Here is a 24,927-nt window from a genome sequence, read left to right on the forward strand (position 1 = left end):
GACATATCATAATTAAAATGCCAAGAGCAAAAGACAAAGAGAGAATCTTACAAGCAGCAAAAGAAAAACAGTTAGTTACCTACAAGGGAGCACCTATATGATTATAAACTGATTTCTCAACAGAAACTATGCAGGCCAGAAGGGAGTGGCAAGAAATATTCAAAGTGATGAATAGCAAGAACCTACAACCAAGATTACCCAGCAAAGCTATCATTCAGAATTGAAGGGCAGATAAAAAGCTTCACAGATCAGAGAAAGCTAAAGGAGTACATCAAACCAGTATTATATGAAATGCTAAAAGGTGTTCTTTAAAAAGAGGAAAAAGAAAAAAAAGTAAAGACAAAAATTATGAACAACAAATACATATCTATCAACAAGTGAATCTAAAAGTCAACTGAATTAAAAATCTGAGGAATAGAATAAACTGGTGAATATAATAGAACCAGGGGCATAGAATGGGAGGGGACTGATAATTCTCAGGGGGAGGGGATGTCTGTGTAGGGGGTACGGGAAGAGACTGGAAAAAATCACATACCTATGGATGAGGACAGTGAAGGGGGGCGGGGAGGTAAAGACAGAGGGTGGAGTGGATACCAGGTAGAGGGAAGCTATGGGTGAAGGGGAAGGGGAAACAATTGTAATAATCTGAACAATAAAGATTTATTTAAAAAATAAATAATAATAATAATTTTTTTAAAAAGGGGGGTTCTGGGTGGCAACACCCATGTAATTATACTTTGCCCATATATTTCCTTGCCCCACCCATGGTCCTCCTGGTTGACCAAGGTGTTTGGTGTAATTGGTGACTGCATTAGTCAGGGTTCCAGCCCACATAAGGGGTCTTACCCATGGTGAGTCAGGAACATAAGTCCAAAAAATTTCCCCATTTGCCCCAGTAGCATTACTGCACAGCTGATTCCTGCTAGCATGCCAAGGAAGATGTTCTCAGGTGTTCTTGGGGTTCTGGTCTCCTCACAAATTCACTCAACTTTCTGGACCATCTTCTTCACCATGCCCCAGGTGACCTCCAGCCTCGTCTTCCTCCCACTCCTTATCTTCAGTGGGTCATTTGGAGCTGCTGCTATCTGCGGCTGGGTTAGTTGATTGTCTGCAGCTGTAAGGCATGACTCCAGGTTCAGGATCCTCATTAACCTGGTCATTTCTTCCCTTGGATCCATGTTGAAGTTTTATATTTCTTGTGGGAATCCACACAAGCTTGGAGAAATTTTCTGGAAATATATAAGCATACCCTCCACCAAATGTTAAGAGGGAACTGGGGCCCTTCCATAACACAGACTCAGGATCTTTCCATTTAACCAGACCATTTTCCTTTGGCTTATTCTGACACCAGTGTATTTCCATGGGTGTCTTGCCATTGGCATCACAAGTGAAAAAATTTAAAGTAATTAAGGCTTGGTGTAGTCTACTTACAGGTGATTTCTCCATAATCCCCCCTTTTTGTTTTTCACATTGAGATTTTAACCTTTGGTGTTGGTGATCTATAATTGCCCGTGCCTGCAAATTATATGGTATTTCGGTAATGTGCTGAATTTTCCACTTTTTACAGAATTGCTAGAAATGACATCTTGTGTAAGCAGGCCCATTATCAATTTTAATAATTTTTGAAATTCCCATGAAGGCAAAAGCAGCCAGGCAATGATTAATAACCTATTTTGCCATTTCCCCTGTAGATGCAGTAACCCATAGGACTTTTGAAAAGATGTCTACAGACACATGCAATGCTCCAACATGTCCAAAGGGAGTATAATGTGTCACATCCATTTGCCATATATGGTACCTTAGCAAACAGATCATCAGGGAATGTCCCACTTGCATGTTATATCTACCTCAAGGGCCTAACACGGGAACCAAAAGGTGTAATATAAAGGTGTATCCTGCAGTGGAGCTTTAATAGCTTCTAATTCTTTGTGCAGAAGTATGACTGGCCAGTATGACTCGGTCTGAATTCATTGTACGATAGGTGGTTTTCCCATTAAATGATCCATCAGTAAAAACAATTAATGCTCCAGGGATAGGTTCCTACTTAGTATTTTTTCATATAATAATGGGGGTATAATATAAAAATGATAGTATTTGTCTTTTAACAGGTAACAACTAAGTTCGCCTGAATATCCACTTAGTCTAATTTGCCAATTTAAGTCTGTTTGAAATAACATTTCTAATTGCTTCCCAGTAAAGGGAAGATAGATGCATATTGGTTCTTCTCCTCTAAGCTGCCTGCAGCGCTTTCTAATCTGAGATATCAACTGAGCAATAAGTTCTACATATGTAACAGCACTTTTAGAGGACTGATGCCCTGGGTGGACCCGTTTAATAGCAGGAGAGTTTTCATTTTGGAAGATGACTCCAATTGGGACAGATTAACTAAGATTAATCTGTCCCAATAAAGGCCCATGCTACTTGGGCTAAGAAGATCTCCTGCTCAATTCTTAGCAACTTCTTCCTAGCTTCATCTGTCAATGTTTGGGGTGAGGAAAGATTAGAGTCACCCCTAAGTATGTTAGATAAATATGTCATTTGTCCTGTAGAGATTTTCAGATAAGGTCTTAACCAGTTAATGTCCCCTAATAATTTCTGAAAATTATTTAGAAATTTTTAAAGTAATAAAATTGTAAAGCAATCTTGTATTATGTCCACCTTTTGGGGCCTAATGCATTGATTTTCAATTAAGTTTCCCAGATATTTGAAAGGGATATCTTTCTGTATCTTTTCTGGAGCAATTTTTAAGCCCTATTTAGAGAGTTCCTTTTCTACTTGGGAAAACATTGCCAAAGTCTGCTCTTCTCATGGACTTGCTAAGAGCAAGTTACCCATCTTATGAATAATGTAATATCATAAATATTTGTCCCTTAAAGGGTGAACAGCTTGAGCTACATATTTTTGACAAAAGATGGGGCTATTGGCCATTCCTTGAGGCAAAACTTTCCATTGCTATCTTTTCATGGGTTCTATGTTATTAACAGATGGCACTGAAAAGGCAAACCTTAGTTTATCTTGAGCTGCCATGGGAATGGTGAAAAAACAATCCTTAAGATCTACTACTATAAGAGACCAATCTAGATGGATTTGAGAAGGCACTGGAGTCCAGGCTGGACAGCTCCCATGATATGCATAGTAGCATTGACCACTCTAAGATCATGTAACAATCACTATTTTCCTGCCATCTTCTTAGGTTTAGTAAATATAGGTGTATTCCAAGGGCTGTTGGAAGGATCTATGTGATCAGTTTCTATTTGTTCCTGTATTAATTCATGAATATGACCTAATTTCTCCTTGGTTAATGGCCACTGATCCACCCATATAGGTCTATCATCTTTCCAGTGTATAGGATCAGCATGGGGCTGAGGAGACTGAGCAGTAACCACTCCTAAAAAGGTTGATATCCTAATCTTCATCTTCCTGGGTTTCCTTTGACTTGGATGGGCTCTTTAATTCCCTGATTATTTTTTCCTAAGCCTTGACAAGTCAGATATCCCATCTGAGTTATTAACTGCTGTCCTTTGCCTCTAATAATACAAACTTGTAAACCTTCTAAAACATCCCAGCCCCATAAATTGATTGCAATTCCAGAGACTATGTGGGCTAAAACCATCGTGTCTGTCCTTTCTTATCTTGCCACCTTAGCACTGCAGCACTACGTTGTGTGTTATCAGGAACTCTCACCCTTCTAACTGAGCCCATAGCTTCCTCCACAGACCAACTTGGAGGCCAGAATTCTTTGCTGATAACACTGACATCTGCTCCAGTGTCTACTCAACCTTTAAATAGCTTTCCTTATATATCCCAAGAAACTAGAAACACCAATCAGAAAGGATATATGCACCCCTATGTTCATAGCAGCACAATCTACAATAGCCAGAATTTGGAAACAGCCTAGGTGCCCATCAGCAGATGATTGGATCAAAAAACTATGGTACATCTACACAATGGAATACTATGCTGCCATAAAAAAGAAGGAGTCTCATCGTTTGCAGCAACCTGGATAGAACTAGAGAACATCATGTTGAGTGAAATAAGCCAATCAATGAAAGAGAAACACCACATGACCTCACTCATTTATGGATAATAAAGAACATTATAAACTGATGAACCAAAAGATAGATATAGAGACAGTAAAGCAACAAGCAGACTGTCAAATTACAGTGGGGGGGGGGGGAGGGAGATCTGGGGGAGATAATAGATCAACTGAAGGACTTGTATACATGCATATAAGTACAACCAATGGAAATAAAACTGGGGAGGGGGGGTATGTATGGGAGGGAGGGAGAAGGGCAAAAAAAATCAATAAAATATATTAAAATAAATAAATAAATAAATAAATAAATAAATAAAAATAGCTTTCCTTCTATTCTTAAATTAATCATAGGATGGGTTTTGCTAATTTTCTGTATCCAATAGATGTTTGAGCTTTCAAATCCTTGCATTCCTCTTTTCCTATTTACAGCCTAGCCATGCTGAACATAAGGTAAAAGCACTATCTGAGCAATTCTTTGTCCTGAAGTAATTTGCATAATATGATTGCATCCTAATGTAACTTTAATCTCTCCCTCATAGTCTGGACTAAACAATTGGTGCATAGCTCTGGCCCTTGCCCAGGGCTCAAGGTTCAGCAGTGTTCCATCCTTGTTTACACTTTTCTGATAGTGAAGACAATAGGTGGCTTCTTGCAGCTGTCATGTCACAAGGGACAGTGATTGGAAAGGGAACCCATAAAAAAAACTGCTGGGCATTGGAAAGGGGACTCAAAGGACTGTTGGCCCAGAAAGAAGCTTACTGCAGACTGATACCTTTGATACCTGACAGCAATTATAAAGGACATGATAGAACTCTATTCTTTCCATTGAATTTAAAAATCTAAAAAGGACCCAAGCTCTGAAAATATCATACATTCTTGTTAAATTTATTAAACCAAAGAAGGGGGATATACTGGAGGCTAATTCCAGCAGGTCATAAATGCAAGTTCTTCAAAAGGTTGATCGATCTTGGGGCTTGGCTTCAGCAGGGCTGAAAATCTGCATGTTAATACCTGATACTGGACAGCTGTAGGCATCTTCCCCAAACTATTTATACATTACTGTTTACCAAACCTTACCTTTGATATGTATATCTGCTTTGCTATAAGGGAAATGTGGTAATAAAAAGCTTTGAGTCTGAAGATTATGGGAGCTCAGTGACTAAGCTGAGCCTCCCCTGGCTTTCCCCCATGCCTCCAAATTCATATTTCTTCTCTAGCATCTTTATTAATTGCATCACAGCCTTTTCTCCAGATTTCCCAACCCTAGGAGATGCTGAGAAAGACCCTAGCACTCATCCACACAGGTCAGCTTGCCCCAGCTAGCCACACACAGCTCCCTTTGTCTCTGCTCACATCCCAAATCCTCAGAGACCTCACTGACCTTCTATTTAAAATAGCACCATCCTCACCCTAGCTGGTGTTGCTCACTTGCTTGGAGCATCACCCCTTCCACCAAAGAGTCCCATGTTCAATTCCCAGTCAGGGCACATATCCAGATCTCAGGTTCGATCACATACTGAAGGCAACTGATCAATGTGGATCTTTCTCTCCCTCTCCCTTCCTTGCTCTCTAAAATCAATGAAAACATGTTTTCTTAAAAAAAAAAATGCACCATCCCCTATCCTTCCATATCCCTTTCCCTTGCTTTAATTTTTCTTTAGAATACTTATTGCTTCCACTTTATTTTATCATTTATATGTTTGCTCCTGCTCTGATTTTTCCAATGGAAGAAAATGGAAGGTAAGCTCCATAAGAATGGGTTCTGCACATCTTATTCATCATGTATAACCTTGCCTAGAATAACACCATCACAGACTAGACCCTCACATTTTATTGTTTATTTATTTATGGATGGATGTACAGTGGGATAAATTGATCAACTGACGGTCAGTGGATGGATGGATGGATGGATGGATGGACAGATGGATCAATGGATGAAAGGATGGAAAGACTGGTGAATGATCAATGGATGGATGAATGGATTCATGAATAAATGGGCAGATGAGTTGATATCCAAAATGCTCAGGGCAACACCTATAGAGCAGAGCACAAAACACTCTAGCAATTCTTGCATATGAATGTAACTTTATTTTTACCGCAAGCTGATTCATATTAACTCTTCCAAACACCTCTAATGGGATAAGTGTGGTTGTTTCTAGCTTAAATTTCAGAATCTGTGAGTAGACGAATGAGTAATACAGGATCTGAAGGCTGCTAGAGCCCTCTGGCTTCCTTAGGTGGCATCTGCAGCCCATCCTTTCTCCTCTGATGTCTGGAGCTGAGATGTCTTCAACACAAGGATGTTGGATAATACCCCTGGTCTTAGCTGAGTGTGGAGGAAGCAGTGAGATTGGTAAGGATGACTATAGTGGATGATGAGGACCATTTGCAGGAGCTGAGGATAGGAGAAGTCACATCGGGTGAAGCTTAAAAAGGATACAGGACACAGGAGGTGAATGGCTTTGGCCTCTGGGAACCACTGCCCTACCTCTGCCAATGTCCTTGCCTGTAGGACTCGTTTTCTTTTCTCAGCTCAGAACTTCCCAAATATAGTTTTTGAACCTGGGAGACACACAGTAGTACCTGTCTAATTTTGGAGTTGGATATTCCCATTCCTTGTCCTCCCACCTGTCAAACTGGGGATTTCTTCAGGCCAATGCCAGGACAGTCACCCACATGCCTGGCCCAATACCTGTATGGCTAGATGCAATACATGCTCCCTGAGGATGCCCAGACCAAGGGGGCAGGGAGTGGTCTCTGTGTAGGAAAGATTTAGGATCAAGCCCAACCTGAAGCAGAGTTCTGGACATGAACTGACCTGAATGAGGCTTTGCATTATCTGACTTAATCCCCTCAACAGCCATGCCAGGAGGGTACTAACTAATATCATTCTCATGCCATCGATGGAGAAACTGAGGCTCTGAGCACACTGCCAGTTTGTGGTGGAGCCTGGATTTGCTACCGGTCTGACTCAGAGCCGGTGTTCTTGGCAGTACAATGGGTGCCTGGAGTGCATGTGAACATTTCTGGAAGAACACAGGGGTCACTAACTGGATAAAAGGAGGGATGAATCCTGGCCAGTGGGGCTCAGTTGGTTGGGTATTTTCTCAAACACCAAAAGGTTGCTGGTTCCATTCCTGGTCAGGGCACATGCGTAGGTTGTGGACTGCCTTAATCCCCAGTGAGGGCTATGCAAAAGATAACCAATTGATGTCCCCCTCTCACGTCAATATTTGTCTGTCTTTCCTTTTCTATCTCTCTAAAAATCAATATTTTAAATGTATATTTTTTAAGAATCTCAAGGTACTAGGCAAGGCAGTGTTGCTTCAACACTCCAGGGGGCACATGTTGTAATAATATCAGTTTCTCAAGCCTATCCCACTGCAGGGCTCAGGGGTAAGAAGCACAAGGCTGGAGTCTTCTGCCCAAAAGTGTTTGCCTGTATTTCAGGCCATCATTGGGGTGAAAATGGTTTTGAACCTGAAAAGTTGCCTAATTTCAGAGGCAACCAAACCTTTGCTTCCCAAGTTACTCTTCCCCACCCCATCTCCACCTCCGCCACAAGCTTTCCAAGGTGGGCGCACCAGGTATCTGGAACCCTTCCATTCTGCCATGTCCCAGCTTAAGGCGCTGTCTGCAGCAGGCTCCTGTGGAAAGATTGTACCAGTAAAGGGGTGTTCTAGAAGCCCCCATCACCTTGGGGAGTGAACCCTATATTGGACTAACAGGAGCCCCTTGGGCAGAGCCTGTGAGGGAGCTTGAAGTTGGCAGGGAAGTGATTTTGAATGAGGGAAGTGGGGAATAGCCACAAATGGTCAGAGTAGAGTGGGGACTTGGCCAAGAATTTAGGGTTACAGGGGCCTTAAAGATGTCAACTTGTGTACACAGAGGTGTCTACATTTCAGAGCTGTCACAGCTGCCCAGGTGGGCTGCCTTGGACTTATATGGGTAATGGGTATAACGGGTCACCCCATAGGCAGTGTATGTCAGTTGGATCTTTTCTGTGGCCAGTGAGGAGTATGGTATTTTTTGGCCCTGGGAACCCAGATCTTATCCATCAGCTCCCTGTGCCAAGTTCAGATCTTTGAGCTCTCCTCAGATACCTGAGCTCAGGTCCCACGATGTAGCAGATGGAGGCAGGCAGGAAGCCATTGAAGGTAGAGCTCAGGACTGCACTATAGGCGCCCATGGAGGGGAAGATGAGCCAGTCACCCACATCCAGCTCTGGCAGCTGCACCTCCTCATTGAAGAGCTTGTCAAAGGCAGTGCACGTGGGACCATAAAGGATGCAGGGGAAGAGGGGCGGCTTTGAGCAGAGCTCCTGCAGGGACACAGGGGTGGGAATCAGGGAAGGAAGAGCTCCTGCCCCCACCCACCCTCCCAGCCCATGCCCTCGGCCAGCAGAGCACCCCCAGGCACAGCAAGGACACAGGCCATCACCCACACCAACCAGTCCCTATGTGCCCGGCACTGCTCTTGACCCGACCCTCATGGAGCTTATATTCACTCAAGTGACACATTCTAGCCCTGCCAAATCTCAAGGCCAGACACAGGGGGCCTGTTTCCCATCTTTAAAAGCAAGAGATTTAAGTCACTAATCACTCAAAATATGGGGTCAAATTCAGCTGCACATTGGAGTCACATTGGAGGAGTTTTAACCAAGGATTGATGCCACGTCCCAACCCATGAGAGGCCTGATTTCAATCATCTGGCCTTCGCCAAGCATCGGGGTCCTTCGCAGATGAATCTACTGTTAAGCAAGATGGAGACTCTCCATTTCCTAGGACTACTGCATCCCAACATTCAATGATCCAGATAACACACACACACACACACACACACACACACACACACACACACACACATATTCACACACGGCATACAGAGAGATCACATGGAAACCCAGAAGCAAACCGATGTGCTTATACACCCACTCAGGACCATGGACCTGTCTACCACCTACCTGCACAGGTGTCAGTCAGCATGCTCATACACAAAAATGCACACACACACACGGAAGTGCACATGCAAAAACATACAGACATGCCTATGCACATCCTTGTACACGCATGTGGTATGAGAATCTGCAAAGCCATGTGCAATCTAAGACTCTGCACTCTGCCTCACAGGTAAGAGGGATCTCTGCCTCACAGGAAAGAGGTCTGATGTCAGTATTGTCAGGGTCTGGGCCTCCTTACCTTCACCACAATTGGCATCCTGGGGACACGGTCCCTAAGGAAGGATCGAAAGCTGCCATAGTGGCCGTCATTGAGATAGTACAACAGTTTCCGGTGGCCTCCTGGGAGAGGGGAAAAGACAGGACTGTGCTCAGCCAGGTGTCACCACTGACCATCAGCACTGAGTCCAGCACCCGTAGGACCGGCCCAGGCCCTCTGCCCAGCACTGGATAACCTTCCCTGACCCCCAGCCAGAATTAGCCCTGTTCTCTAGATTCCCACTCCTCTTCTGCCCACCTGCACATCAGGCCTGTTCTCTGAGTTCTCATTGCTCCTCTGCCCCACCTGCACCCCCACATAACAAACAATCAAAAACCCTCCTGAGATGGTGACCTCCATATCATGTACTGTTACCCGACAAATGTCACCCTTAACCTCCAGGCCATGATACCGACAATATTTCCTTCATGTGTGTGCTGTAAAATTAGTATTTAATGACCACATTTTTTGTTATAAAACTATATGCTTGTTAGTTAGAAAATGCTGGCTTGGAAACAGTGAGGTGCACCCGGGGAGTGGAGGCTGTGCCCTCAGACTTCCCCTCCAGGCACAGGGAGAACAGACCCCCATGCCTCCCTCCAGGCTTTCTGAGAACAGCACAATAATGTTACTGACAGGTTCTGTCCTGTAGCTTAATCACAGCATCTGTTCCCCAAATGTGGAACTCAGACCCTCTGCTCTTCCTTCCCTGAGGCCTGGGGACCGCTGGACAGAGTGCTCCCAGCCCAGTCCGGGCCTACCCACCAGGCTGCAACACAGCCTTCTTGGCGATGATGTTGACAGCAGCCACGTAGACCGGTGCCGCATAGAAGCAGCCGGGCTCCGCAATGACTTCAATGCCGGCTCCCTCGGGGAAGTCCTGGGCCAGGGCAGCATTGATCGCTCTCGCCATCTGTGGGGACAGACCCGAGCCCTGTGAGGCCAGTTCCTATGCGGGGCCTTTCCCTGAGTCTTCTCTCTTCATTCCCCTGACAGCTCCGTGGAAAGGTGTCAGCATCCCCTTGAGCAGGGGAGGAAACAGGTGAAACTGTGGCCCAGAGGGGAGGGGTGCCCAAGGGCACAAGCCTAGTGACCAGGCTGCAACACCATGAGGTCTGACTCAGAAACATTGAAATCAATACATGATCAGCAAATGGGGACTGTCCCCTGGGTGTGGGGGACACAGTAAGCACACCTCTATCTGATGGTAGCCTTACTAGGGGTGTTAACCAACATGTCTAAGGAAGGCACAGAACCGAATGTGCGCACTCACAGACACACACACACACACACACACACACACACACACACACACACACACACATATATACCACATATATACACACACTTGTATATGCGCACAGGCCACACAGGTAGAGTCAGACACCTCTCAACCACCAAAGCCCAGCTGCATGCAGCCACATGCCTGAGTGCCAAGAGCTCCCTGTGCACTAACACACACTCTGTGCAATGAACCCAGGCTGGGACCCCAGACGCCCTCTCCTCCCCTCTTACCTCCTCAAACTCCAGGTCAGAGCCCTCCACTCCGGGGAAGCCCCCTCCAATGTCCAGGAGGCTCATGTCATGCCCGACCCCACGGCCCATCTCGAACACGCGCCGGCAGTCGGCGATGGCCTGGGTGAAGTTGTCGGGATCCCGGCACCCCGAGCCCACGTGGAAGCTGAGCGCAGGTGCAGTGACAGGGCAGAAACATACAAGGAAACGCAAGTGTCAACAGGAGGAGGTGCACATCGGGAAACAGCCACACAGGCACAGTGTGAACCAGACGGACACAGACACAGAGACACATGTGACTACATGGAGCTCGTGGGCACCCACAGAAACCACAGCCTCGGCCGTGCACATGGGAACCCCAGAGACACATACAACATGACAGTCCGTGAGTTGGGGCTCTCATGGTTGTGAGGCATTCACCTCTCTTAACCACCCCTCTCAAATCCTTCCCTTCTACTCCTCCTTGGGATGCATGTGATCTGAACCCCAAATCTCAAACCACCCACCTGGGAGGGCAGAGGACCCAATCAGGGGCAGGTGGGGTGAGGTGAGGGAGGGCACTTCTCAGGTGCAACATTCAAGAGGGCACCAAAGCACTGAGTAATCAACAGAAGTAACCTTTATGCAATACATACATATATTAGAGAGAGAAAGAGAGAGAGACAGAGAGAGAAAGAGAAAGATCTCAATTGGTTGCCTCCTGTATATATCCCATCAAGAGATCAAACCCACTGATGCAAAAATATCCATGATGAATAAAATACAAAAACTTTAAATAAAGACAAGATTAATAAAGTGTAATTGGACCCAGAAGCAAAATGAAAATCAGAAATGCTAATCCTGTCTTGATTTAAAAATTTGATATTCTCTCATCATGGATTTATTCTGCATTAATTTTTTTAAATGCTGTATTAAAACATAATTTATCTCAAGTACAAGGTTTTCGGTATCCCATTAATCTTTGCTCCCAAAGCCAGTGCCTTGCTTGCCCCACCCTCCCAGCGGCTGGCATCCACCTCCTCTTCTGAGGACCACATGGAGCCACCGGGTACAAGGCCCCTCGGTTAGTCAGAGGCTGGGGACAGGAGTGCGGACCAGGAGCCCTGCCTCGCAGGAGAGGAAGTCCGGGCTCTTACCTGGCTCCAACCACAGCCAGGCCTAGGTCTCGGGCAGACTTGAGCAAGTGTCCGCACAGCTCCAGGCTGGCCCCAAACTTGGCGCTCATAGGGACACGGCTCTTACTGTCCTCGGTCCACAGTCGGAGGAGCAGCCTGGGAGAGGGTGTGAGGGTGACAGGCATTCTTAGACACATGAACCCCAGGCCTGAATGCTTTTCTGCCCCCAACCAAACTCCCTCTACCCTCCCTCCACCCCTGCCTCAGTCCTCTGGACTGTCCAGCCATGGAATTCCAGGGAGGGAACACACTACTTTTTTAAAAAAAAAATTTATATATTTTTATTTATTTCATAGAGGAGAAGAGAGGGAGAGAGATATAGAAACATCAATGATGAAAGAGAATCATTGATCGACTGCCTCCTGTACACTCCTTACTACAGATTAAGCTTGCAACCTGGGCATGTGCCCTTGACATGAATCTAACCCAAGACCTGTCAGTCCACAGACCTGACACTCTATCCACTGAGGCAAACAATATAGGGCTACACTACTTCTTGCACACTTCTGCCCAGACAAGAAAAAGCAGGAAAAGGACAAAATTATAAACATCCTCTCAGCAGACCTCCTGTCACAGGATCACAGACGTTAAATAGCTTTCTCAAGAACAAGTAAGTCTGACAAGTGAGTCAGAAATGTGAGCCCTGGTCTTCCTGAATCCTATCAGAGTGCTTTTTCCACCAGGTTGCTGACTCCAGACCTCCTAATGCCAGGCTCTGCCAGTGTCTCTGCAGACACGGGAAACCTTTATTTGGCACGAGTGGGCACCGGGGAGGCACTGGGACACCCGACCCACATTCTTGTTCGCTGCTGCTTGGGCGTCTCCTAGTCTCCACGGAACAGCCTTCATCTCCTCCCTGAGGCCCCACCTGCCTGCAGGCCTGCTGGTCTCACCTGGCCCCAGGGTGGTGCTGGGCCACCTTGGTCAGCTCCTCCTCACTGTCGAAGGTCAGGAGCTGCACCCCATGGCGGGCAGCATACTGCAGGTGGGAGATGGGCTTGCAGGGGTGGGCAAAGATGATGCGTGAGGGGGCCACGCCCAGGCCCAGCACCTGCTCCAGCTCCACCTGCAGGGGCAAAGCCAGAGTAAGGGGCTGCCTCCCTGATGCCCTGCTTTTGGGGCACAGGAACCCCGGGCATGAGGGGCTGTCCCCTACTAGCCCCTACTGTGCATCTGGCCCAGCGCTGTGCACCTATTGTGCTATTTAAGCTCTAAGGAACATAGACTTGAACCCATTTTATTTTTTTCAAATATATTTTATTGATTTTTTTACAGAGAGAAAGGAAGAGGAATAGAGAGTTAGAAACATCCTCTACTGGGGATATGGCCGCAACCAAGGTACATGCCCTTGACCGGAATCAAACCTGGGACTCTTCAGTACAAAGGCCAACCAACACTTTATCCACTGAGCCAAACCAGTGAGGACTGAACCCATTTTTAAGGACCAAGAAACTGATACTCAAGTGAAATGGCTGTGGCAGGACAGAACAATGTCTGTGGATTAAAGCGTGTGTTTCCTTCACTCCTTAGCTCAGGCTGACTGCCCTTGTCACCTAGACCAGAGGAGGGTGGACCACTCCTACTTCATTCATTTATTCTTTCACATACAACTGGGCACCACATACATCAGCCACTGTTTATGGGTTGCTTTCCCCACTTCTGGACTCCTGGAAATTAGCCTTTTTCCCCAAGGAATGTCAGGCCTATGAAAGAGGCAACTGGCAGTGGCCCAGGCTCACCTGGCTGGCACAGTCGAAGCCGGTGCCCAGGGCGGCCAGGACACGCAGCACCCAGGGGCTGCTGTTACACTTCACTGCATAGAAGGGCGAGACCCTTGGAAGGGCCTGGCAGAAGACCTGATGGCGGCTGGCCAGCACACCCAAGTCAGCCACCATGAAGGGGTCCCGTTGGTCCTGTCAAGGCAGAGAGAGAGAGAGAGAGAGAGAGAGAGAGAGAGAGAGAGAGAGAGAGAGAGAGAGAGACAAGAATGGCTGGGCATTGTGTCATTTCATTGAATCCTCACAGTGTCTCCATGCAGTAAGTACTACTGTGCTCCCAGTTAGGAAAAGAGGAAAACAACAAGAAGGCAAGAAGGCAACAAGATTTGTAGACCAAATGGGCACCAGGACTCTCCAACCCCCACCCGGATCTCTTGGCACAAGGTGAAATCCAGGAGCTGGTGGAGGACTTGAAGGGGACAGGGGAACTATTCCATGCCACCAGGGAACACAGCTATTCAGTAAGACCTAGGAACTGACTCATAAAATACAAACAGAAAGTCTTATTTTGTCCCCGCCTAAGTAGGGACTGAGACCCACCCTCTCCACTCCCCACTCCAAGACCTTGCACTCCCCTCCCTCCTCTCCCCTCACCGAATCAGAGAGCTCCCGGATCTTCTTCAAGACCACCTCCATGGCAGATTCCTCAGTTCGCAGAGGGATGAGATCCTTCAACAAAGAGTTTCCAGGGCATCCTTCCTTCTCCTTCCAGTCCTTGAGGGTGGTGCTCATCCCTGACTGTCCATCAGAGCCCTCTGCCAGCATCCTGAAAAGGCCTTGCTCTAAGGATACTCCTCCCTCCTCCTCCTCCCAGCGCCCTGCTGGCCCGTGAAGCCAGAGTTCCTAGGCCAGTATGTCCTTGGTGCTCCCATGCAGCCACTAGAGTCCCATGGAGCCCTTGTGAACTTTCCCATCTGTAGGATGGACCACTGGCCAGGCCCAGCCTGCTTCAGAGACCTAGTTTGGGATCAAGGGAGATGCTCAAAAGACCCTCTACCATAGGTGGATGGCATCCTCTCCCAGGCTCCTTCTCTCACGTGTTCCCATTCACAGATGAGAAATGTGACCCACAGAAAAGGTAAGTGCAGAGCCCACGATCTTTAGATTATAGGGCTAAAGATTACAAGGGATCACCTAGCCCAACATCCCACTTTACACATGTGGACAAGTCACCCAGAGAGAGGGAAGGACTTGCCCAAGGTCACCAAGTGGTCAGTAGCTGAGCTGGGACTGGCATATGGGCTGCCTAAAGCAGCCACTGCACCTGCTGCTGGCCACCCACTCCTGAGACTGAAGTGAGGGCTGCTGGCTACTCACCCCTGAGACTGAAGTGAGGGCTGCTGGCCACCCACCCCTGAGACTGAAGTGAGGGCCGCCTACAGACTGAATCTTCTGTTTCAGCAGTTGGGGCTGCACCCATGGGTCCTACTCCACCCCCAGACTCACCTGGTGCCGTTCATCACCTGCTTCCTCAGGCCCAGCACAGGGTGACCAGGACCTATGGGGTCTTGGGCTTCATGTAAATTCCTTTGGGAACAGCAGAACTCAGTTCAGATCTCAGGCCAGGTGAAGTACCTGTGAAGACTGCCCCTCCAAACAACAGCTACCACAACCCACTCAGCCAAAACTTCTGAGCCCTGTGGGTGGCCCATACCACAGGCCCTCAGGGTGAAGTCAGCCAGCCATGATCAGAATAGAGAGACCCTGGAAACACAGTCACCTATCTTCCCACCTCAAAGATGGAAACACCGTGGACTCAGAGGTCTTCAGACAAATCAGCAAAGCTGGAGTGGAGCTCAGAGTGGAACCTGACCTCAGACTCCAGCTGGTCTCTCTTGGTGCTGTGTCTCTGCCCTCCCTGCACATTTAAATGTCTGTCTGGGAGACTCCTATTGGAAAGTGTGCCCTCTGAATCACTTGGTGTCCAATCACACCCCCACATTCTCACTGCACTTTCCCTCCATATGAGTTGCTGAGGTCTTACTCTGACTTGTTGGTCTGCCCAGGATCAAACATCAGGTTGATGCTCTGGGCCTGCCCCTAGGCTTCTCTGACAGCATTCATCCCAGGCCAAAATGGGGAGATGAAAAAGATCTCAGGGACACAGAACCCAAACCCTCAGCCCTTCTACCTCTGTGGCAGCTGGAGGAGGGAGGCAGTTCATACCCTGAACTCAACAAAGCATTTGAGGATACAAATTAGCTTTGGAGGGATTTTGGTCAGGGTGGTGATAAATATAATGTCATTATTTAGTGCTTACTCACTACCAAGTGTCCTGCCATGTATTAAACCATTTAACACTCACAAAACCTTACCCATATTGTTGCAATTATCTTACAGGTAATAAAACCAAGGCACAGAGATAATAAAATCTATTTATTAAGACAGAGAGTGCATGAAATAATAGAATCTATTTACTAAGACAGAGAGTGCATGAGATAATGCATGTAAATCTCATATCTAGCACCTTCATATTACTGGTTAAGAACTCATTAAACAGAGAGAGAAAACCAAGTTGGAGATCTAGGTAAATGCCAGGACTTGCTGCCTCTCACAATCACATCAAAATTGTAACTAAAATACAGAACAACCATCATTTAGGACTGCCTGAACTCTGGCTGAATGGAAGCCCTACAACTAGAGAATTAAAGAAGCACATCAACACTGGTAGAAAGGGCAGAGGAGTGAAATGGGCTGTTCCAACACCCATGTGTGGTATGTTTTTAATCGGGAGGGATTACTTGGCTGCAGAGGCCTCCCCAGAGGAGCAAAGTGTCCTAGCCCCTTTTCCACATGAATAGCTTGTCCCCTCAGGCCAGGATGCCAGTGCTGTGATGAGATCTTCCAGTGACAAGCTGGGATTGCAGCTGAGTGACATGGAGGCTGCTGAAGACCCAGGCAATTCCTCTTAAAGTAATTGACAGAATTACTCAAACTCACCTCCTCTGAGCTCCAGTGCTGGGGCAGCAGCTTGAAAGGATCTAGGGACATATGGGTAGTAAAGAGTGTAAATTGTCTGGCATCAGGAAAAGACCTCCAGGACAACTTTCTCCTAGACAAAAGTGCTAGAAGGAATCATTGTTCCTATATTGAGGCCTCCCCTACTGAAGAGCTGATTGACAGGTGCCATATCTGAGTTTCCATCAATCTGGTTCACGCTGTTTACTCTACCCTGGTGATTCCCTGAGACCCTGCCCCATCCAATTTGCAACCTTACTCAATTTTCAATCACAAGGTCTGAGGAGTCTTTTCAATATGAATGGCCTGTCCTGGCTCCAGCTTTAAACTTCATTAAAATCTCTCAAAGAAGCATCAGCTGGTGTCAGCAAGCCCCATACCACTCAATAAGAGGCCCCAGGTCCAGCACTGGCAGTGGCCTGCCTTGCTTCACATCTTGGCCTCTTCTGGGTACTTCTAAACCCAATACAAATACCAGCCATCTGCAGATCATTCTGTAACCCTGGCTAGGGTCCCAAATAGGGCACAGGCAGTGGCTGGCTTTGAATTTCCAGAAGGGCCCCAGAGCCATTGTATTATACCCAATGGACAGCTTCAGGCCATGCCAGATTACAACTCTACATATCCATGAGCAACACACTCCAGGGGCAGACTCAGAGCACCAAAGCCTCACTGAAGCAAGTTGCATAGGAGTGTCTCCTGCATGGCAGCTCTTCCACTATAGTCACAACTTGAACTCATAGCCAATTGGCCTGGACGTCAATTCCTCCCAGTGAAGCTAATAGCAATCAAAGCTCAACTACAGCAAGACAGTACACAAAGATGACAAAGGGGCACACCTAAAATGCCCAGCTCGTGTGATGGGGGATGAACACCCAACCAGAAGAGCAAAAATAAATGAAGATAAAAAATATGAAGATAGTGTAAGGAGCCTCTGGGACAACTTTAAACATACCAACATTTGCATCATGAAGGTGCCAGAAAAAGAAGAGTGATAGCAATGTATTGAAAATCTCCTTGAAGAAATAATGACAGAAACCTTCCCCTACTTGGTGAAAGAAATAGACTTATAAGTCCAGGAAGTGCAGATGCCCACACCAAGACACATCATAATTAAAATGCCAAAGGTTAAAGACAAAGAGAGAATTTAAAAATATATATATTTTATTGATTTTGTACAGAGAGGAAGGGAGAGAGATAGAGAGAAACATCAATGAGAGACATCTATCAGCTGCCTCTTGCACACCCCCTACTGGGGATATGCCCGCAACCAAGGTACATGCCCTTGACCGGAATCGAACCGGGGACCCTTCAGTCCCCAAGCCGACGCTCTATCCATTGAGCCAAACTGGTCTCAGCCAAAGAGAGAATCTTAAAAACAGCAAGAGAAAAACAGTTACTTACTTATGAGAAAGCACCCATACGACTATCAGCTGATTTCTCAACAGAAACATTGCAGGCCAAAAGGGAGAGTCAAATAAAATTCAAAGTGATGAAGAGCAAGGACCTACAACCAAGATTACTCTACCCGGCAAAGCTATCATTTAGAATTGAAGGTCAGATAAAGAGCTTCACAGATAAGAAAAAGCTACATGAGATCATCACCGTCAAATAAGTATTACATGAAATGTTGAAGGGTCTTCTTTATGAAAAAGAAGAAGGAGGAGGAGGAAAAAGAAGAAGAAAAGGAGGAGAAGGAGAAGAATAAAAGAGATAAAAATATGAACAATAAAATGGCAATAAATACATATTTACCAACAATTGAATCAAAAAATTAAAATAAACTGCCCTGTCTGGTTTGGCTCAGTGGATAGAGTATCAGCCTACAAACTGAAGGGTCCCAGTTTGATCTGGTCAAGGGCACATGCCCAGGCTGTGGGCTCAATCCCCAGAAAAGGACATACAGGAGGCAATCAATCAATGATTCTCTCATCATTGATGTTTCACTCTCTCTCTCTCTCTCTCCCTGCCATCCTAAAATCAATAAAAAAATATTGTTAAATAAATTAATTAAATTAAAATTAATGAACAAGAAATCTAATGAACAAAATAAATGGATGAATAAGATAGAACCAGATGCATAGAAACATGAAATAAACAGATGAATCCCGTCAGAAAGCAGGGAGAGGGGGTGGGAAGAGGTAACTAAAAAACTTATATGCATATATGCATTACCTGAAGATACAAACAATAGGGTGGTAAAAGCCTGGGGCAGGGTGAAAACAGGGTAGAGGGGCTAAAGGGGGAAAAATGGAGACTTCTGTAATACTCTTGAAAATAAAGATTTTTTTTAAGAACTCATTTAACTAGTTTATGATGATGATGATGATGATGATGATGATGCATTAGAAGGAACTTAGAGATCATCTACACCAGCAATTTTTAAACTTTTTTGTCTTAAAAACTAAAATATGGACCCCACAGTGGATTTTGTCCTATCTTGTGGCTGCCCACTATCTATGAACACCCTCTCCTCCAATCCCTCCCCTCTGCCATGAGCAAGCAAGAAATGGGCCTTCTCAGACTCCTTTGTAGCAGGAATGTGTGAGAATATGACCTGGACTCTATCAGATTCATCTGCCAACATGAGGATCAGCTAGTTATAAAAGTTACTGCAGCAGCATGTGGGTCGTGGTAAAATAGTAGTTAATATAATTATTACTGTTCTCATCTGGAATAATCTGATCTAAAAAATCAGGCTTTGGGGATCAAATGTTTTCTTACATCGAATAGCACGAAAGGCAAGTATTGGGGGTGGAGTGACATCGAAATGTAAGAGAGAATTTAGAAGAATAAACTCAGAGTCATTATTTATTGACAATGGCCTTGGCCATAGAACCAGGAACTATCTATGACTGAAATATGAGGAATCCCTCACCTCTTGCAGCTGAAGAGATAAAGAAGCTAATGGCAAAAAAACAAAAACAAAAAAAAAACCACTAAAATCAAAGCTTAAGAATGTAAGTTGTCACATTACAATGCCAGTTAAATTACATCCTTACTTAACACACATGTGCACACACACACCACAAATGAAAGTTATCAAATGACCAACAAACACATGAAATGATACCCATCATTAGTCATCATAGAAATGCAAAGTACAATAAAACCATCATGAGATGCCACTCAGCCAGGCTAGCATAGCTAAGATGAAAGAGGCTGGCAATGCCAAGTGCTTTGGAAGATGTAGAGCAGCTCTAATTCCCATTCCTTCTTCCAAGACCACTGCAGAACCTCTTTGGCAGGATTTACTTAAGCTAAACACACACCTACCCTATGACTCAGCAATTCCACTCTGAGTATATACCCAGAGAAGTAAGTTATAAGCAACAAAAATATGTCCACCAAAGACATGTTCACAGCAAGTTTATGTACAATATCCCCAATTGGACACAATCCAGAAGTCCATCAACCATAGAATTGGTAAATAAATTCATGTCTATTTCATGGAATACTACAAAGCAATGAAAAAGACCTAATGCAAAAATGAGTGAATCTCACATACATACTGTAAAGCAAAAAATCCACTCCCAAAATAATGACATACATACATACATACTTTAAGATTCCATTGATATGACATTCAAACACAAGAAAAATAATCTATGCTGACAGTACTCAGAAGAATTAAGATTTCCGCGTAGCTGCCAGTGACTGGGAGAGGTTGTGAGGGAGCCTCTGGGTGCTGGAAGTGTTCTATATCTTATAATCTTCATCTATATTTTATATATATAATCTTCATCTCTTTACATATACATATATGTATATAATCTGTATTCATATATATATATATATATATATATATACATTGAAATTATACTTATTTTCACTTATTGAAATTATATAGCTATATCAGGCCTCTGATCTCATGTGAAAGTTGAAGGATTGACTGATAGACAACATCTTGAGAATTGTAATAAAGACATATGGGAAGATTTAGAAGTCTCAGAGTATCTTAAACCCACAGACCTATTATGAATCCCTTGTCAGCACAAGTAACGTTCAGTCCAGTTGATGAGGCTGTTCCTCCATGTTTAAAGAACCCTATCATAAACTTATCCAGGATGCAAGCAATAGTCACTCTCTTCATAAACCTCCCTAACCCCCCATTGCCTCAGGGTCTTTAACAGAACCCCCAGAGCACCCAATTACCAAGTCAGACCCTAGGAAGGAAAAACTGATATGCCAATATAATCTACAGGTTTTAGCTACTTCACATGAAGAAAACCTATACAATCTGTGTGGGAATGAACTCTGAGGTGTTAGACCTGGGAGGGAGGAACATCATTAAAGATCAGACCAAATTATTCACCAGTTCTTACCCACATTCTTCCCTCTAGGCACGAGCTCAAACATCTGGAAGTGGTTCTAAATGTTTGTTCATCCTGAACCTGAACTCAGTGGCAGCATGGGTAAATAAATGCCATAAATTCCCTCAACATCTAGAGGAAGGAACCCAGAGATTGAGAAAGAATATTCAAACATCTCACTCACCACCTGACCTTGAAGGTCAAAAAACACAGCTTCTCCAAAGACTGAGAATTCTATTGAGAATCACATCAATGACGGGAACATCAGAGTCTTCAAAAAGCACTGTGTCAGCCAGAGGTAAAGAGAGAAATCCTGCCCCTGCAATGGACGCTCTGTTTTCAACAGGAAAGATGAGATGAGGTCCTGGAGCAACACAGAGGCCAAGTAACAGTTCTCCCCCCAGAGGTGATGTGGTTACCACAGTGGACAGAGGATCCCTGGTGGAATAGGATGGCCAGGTCAGTAGGGATGGACAGTGTGGCTCCTGGACCCTGGCTCTCGAGATCAACAACAGGAGTTCAGTCTACTAAGACTCCATCTTATCTGTTTAACACAACAGGTGACTCCAGGTATACCAGGTGCCTTTCAAAATAATAGGCAAGGACAAGAAAAATATTTCTTATAGTCATACCACAGGAAGAAGTGACAACAGATATAATTATTGTGATTAACCATATAGGAAAGACTGAATAGAGAGATATAAAAGAACTGAAGTTCCAGTAAGCCATGAAATAGCACCACAGACTTGTTACCTGGAAATAGTGAGGTAAACACGACAGTGGCCCTGACAGAGTTTAAAGCGATGGCTTCTATGGCAAAACTAAAGGGAAGCATGGGTTCTCAGGAGTCTGGCTTCTGGGGCAAAACTTAGGGGAAGTGTGGGTTCTCAGGAGTCTGTCTTTAATGAACTTTAACCATACCAGGCAGCATGCAGATTTTAAAATCTTAAAACATAAAGGCTAAAGGTAGTCATAGCTGGCTTACAGAGCTTTGTTGTCTTCACACATCCTCTTGCCCCTGGTGGCTCTTCAAAAGTCTGCAGTCAGGCTGACAGGACCCTACCTAGCTCTCCCTTAAGCCCAATGCCTTTAGGTTTTATTGTCTTGGTGTCACCTCTGCACCTCAGAAGTTATGAAACATGCCCCAGGCCACACAGAGTCATAGTCACAGTCACAGTCCAGCAAACCCTTTAGGCTCCTTTGACAGGCAGCAAAACAGGAACACCCTCAGGCGGGGGTCCATGAGTGCCCTTGTGCAAATAAGATGCCATATGCAGGACACTTATTGACACATCATAAATACCACATAACTTCCTCTATTGACTTTTGGTCGAGCATATGTCTGTATATTTTCAGAAAACAACTCTGAGACCATGTGGATTCCTGTAACAGAGAGGTATTGACAGGAGTGCTCCAGCCATGAAGACAGAAGAGAAGCAGTCCAGAGATGGAAGACGCTGATGTTGCCTTGCCATACTAGCAGTCAGCAGCTGAGCGTCACTGCCGATTTCCCAGGACCAAACCAGAGAGGGTCGACCTACATTATCACCATTTTTACACCATCCAGAACTGAAATATCATTGCTGACGTACGCATAAGGAGCTGTTTGACATTGAAATTGGGACTCAAAAGAACTGCTGGCCCAGAAAGAAACTCACTACAGACTGATTCATTTGCCTTTCAGCATAACCATTATTACTTGTCTAATATTCGGTTCTTATAAGTATATTTCTAGTAGCACATGATCTCACTCATCTAGGGGAAATGATGAACAACATTAAGTGATGAACAAGAACAGACCTGAGACAAGAAGGCATGGATCAGACTGTCAGACTCAGAGGGAGAGTAAGAGAGGATAGGGAAAAAGAAGAGAGATCAACCAAAGGACTGTGTGCATCCGTATGAGCCTAACCAGTGGTCAAGGACAACAGGGAGTTGGGGAATGTGTGGGGAGGGGTTTGAGATGGGAATGAAGGGATGAGAACAAATATGTGATACCTTAATCAATAAAGAAATTTGAACAAAAAAGTACCACACAAGTCCCCCCCCCCCTTTTTTTTTATCCTCACCCAAGGACATATTTAGAGGAAGCTGAAAGAGAGAGAAACATCCATCGGTTTGCCTTCCATACTCCCCAGCTGGTGATTGAACCCCAACCCAAGCATGTGCTCTGACCAGAATGGAACCAGCAACCTTTGGGTTGCTCAGCCAGGGGAACCACACTGGCTGGGAACCTCATATGCTTTGACTCTTGATGGTTATCGTGACGCCAGTGGTGTGACTTCTGGAAGAGGCTCCACAACAGTGCTCGATGTTTGCCCTGTTGAGGCTCCCTTGAGACCCAATGAAGCCTAATGACACTTCTGAAGGAAGCTTCAAGACACTACATTTGCCATTAAGTACCCCAAGGTGCTCCAACCTTTTCGCAGATAAAAACAAAGCCTCTGGCTGATATTTCTTTCTTTCTTTCTTTTTAATATATTTTATTGTTTTTTTACAGAGAGGAAGGGAGAGAGATAGAGAGCTAGAAACGTAGATGAGAGAAACATCGACCAGCTGCCTCTTGCACACCCCCTACTGGGGATGTGCCCACAACCAAGGTACATGCCCTTGACCGGAATCGAACCCGGGACCTTTGAGTCTGCAGACCGATGCTCTACCACTGAGCCAAAATGGTTTGGACTCTGGCTGATATTTCTAGATCTCCTTCCCAGCTGAGAAGGTCTTCTGTAGATTCAAAGCAGGTGTCTGGAGCTTGCCTCCCTGGGAAGGGGAAAGAACTCTGCCTTCTGGAAAAATGCAAAAGATGCCTGTCTCTATGACATAACTCTCCATGGCAAGATGATTACCTCTGGGAGCCACAGGGAGCACAGAATTCACTGGATTTCAATCTGCCCTGAGGCAGGAAAATAATGGCTGAGCCTCCCCTGCTCCAGCTTCGGACTGGCAGCTCTGCCACAGCAGGCCTCATAGCAAGGTGGAAATCCTGAGATCAGGAGGAAGGAGAACTGGCTGCTTTCAACGCCTTCATGATGAAACCAAAAAGAGCAAGACCATGGAGAGAAGCACTCATCATGTCAATCCATCTACACACAGTAGGAGAGCATCTATTCTGTGCTAGGCACCGTGGGGCAGCCAGAGAGGCAATGAGAATCTCCTAGTGAACTGATGAGTAAAGGTTTTATTGTCTTGGTGTCACCTCTAGAATAATAAATCTCCTAGAATACTCGGGAGGGAAGACACACCCTACTTGGGGGAGCGGGGAGTGTTCCTCTTGAACTAGACCTGGAAGGAAGACTGGGGCTTCTTACACAGATGATAACAGGATAATTATGTTAAAAAGCTAAAAACAATGCCAGGCACTTTGCATTCATTTCATCTACATGTCCCAAACTGTACTCAGGACAGTGAAAGTTACTGCCAAGTGCATAAACCAAGAAATTCAGATTCACCCTTCTCCCAGCTCATTCTCACTCTCCAATACACATTCAAAATCCCATTTTCCTCATGCATTTCCCCAGTCATCTACTTCAGTTGAGTCTCTCTGGTTTGCCCTTCAACCCACTCTGCATTGCAGTTACAGTGACCTCTTCTGAGAGCACATGTGAACATGGTCCATTCCCTTTAAAATTCTTTACATCATTTGAGATTCCTCACATGACTGACAAGGTCTTCCTACTCTTGTCCCCAATGTCAGTTCTTGCCTGGGTTTGTGTCACAGATCCCCTCACTGTCTACTTCACAACAGAACAGGTCTTCTTTTAACAGGGCATATTCTAAGGCTTCTCCCATCACCTCACTACCTTCATATATGTTCTTCCCATGAGCACCTCACACTCCCCACTCCTCCCACCTCCCTTTGTGAACCTCATTTTCACCAATCTTCCTTGGCACTGAAATGCCATGCTGAAGATCACCAATGGCCTACATTTTCCC

At 45.3% G+C, this 24,927-nt stretch overlaps 1 protein-coding gene across 1 annotated transcript; it reads right to left on the reverse strand.

Annotated features, from left to right (window-relative positions):
- Nucleotides 1–7,658: 7,658 nt before the first annotated feature.
- Nucleotides 7,659–14,485, reverse strand: LOC311615966 (antizyme inhibitor 2-like; the record flags this gene model as incomplete). Its single annotated transcript, XM_084871314.1, has 9 exons — nucleotides 7,659–7,683; nucleotides 8,140–8,357; nucleotides 9,235–9,335; nucleotides 10,018–10,165; nucleotides 10,768–10,933; nucleotides 11,904–12,038; nucleotides 12,836–13,008; nucleotides 13,682–13,855; nucleotides 14,315–14,485. 9 exons carry the CDS (start codon nucleotides 14,483–14,485, stop codon nucleotides 7,659–7,661), a joined length of 1,311 nt encoding a protein of 436 aa, XP_084727440.1.
- Nucleotides 14,486–24,927: the final 10,442 nt, after the last annotated feature.

This window comes from Pipistrellus hanaki, assembly GCF_964339955.1.
Source record: "Pipistrellus hanaki genome assembly, chromosome: 2".
NCBI lineage: Eukaryota > Metazoa > Chordata > Mammalia > Chiroptera > Vespertilionidae > Pipistrellus > Pipistrellus hanaki.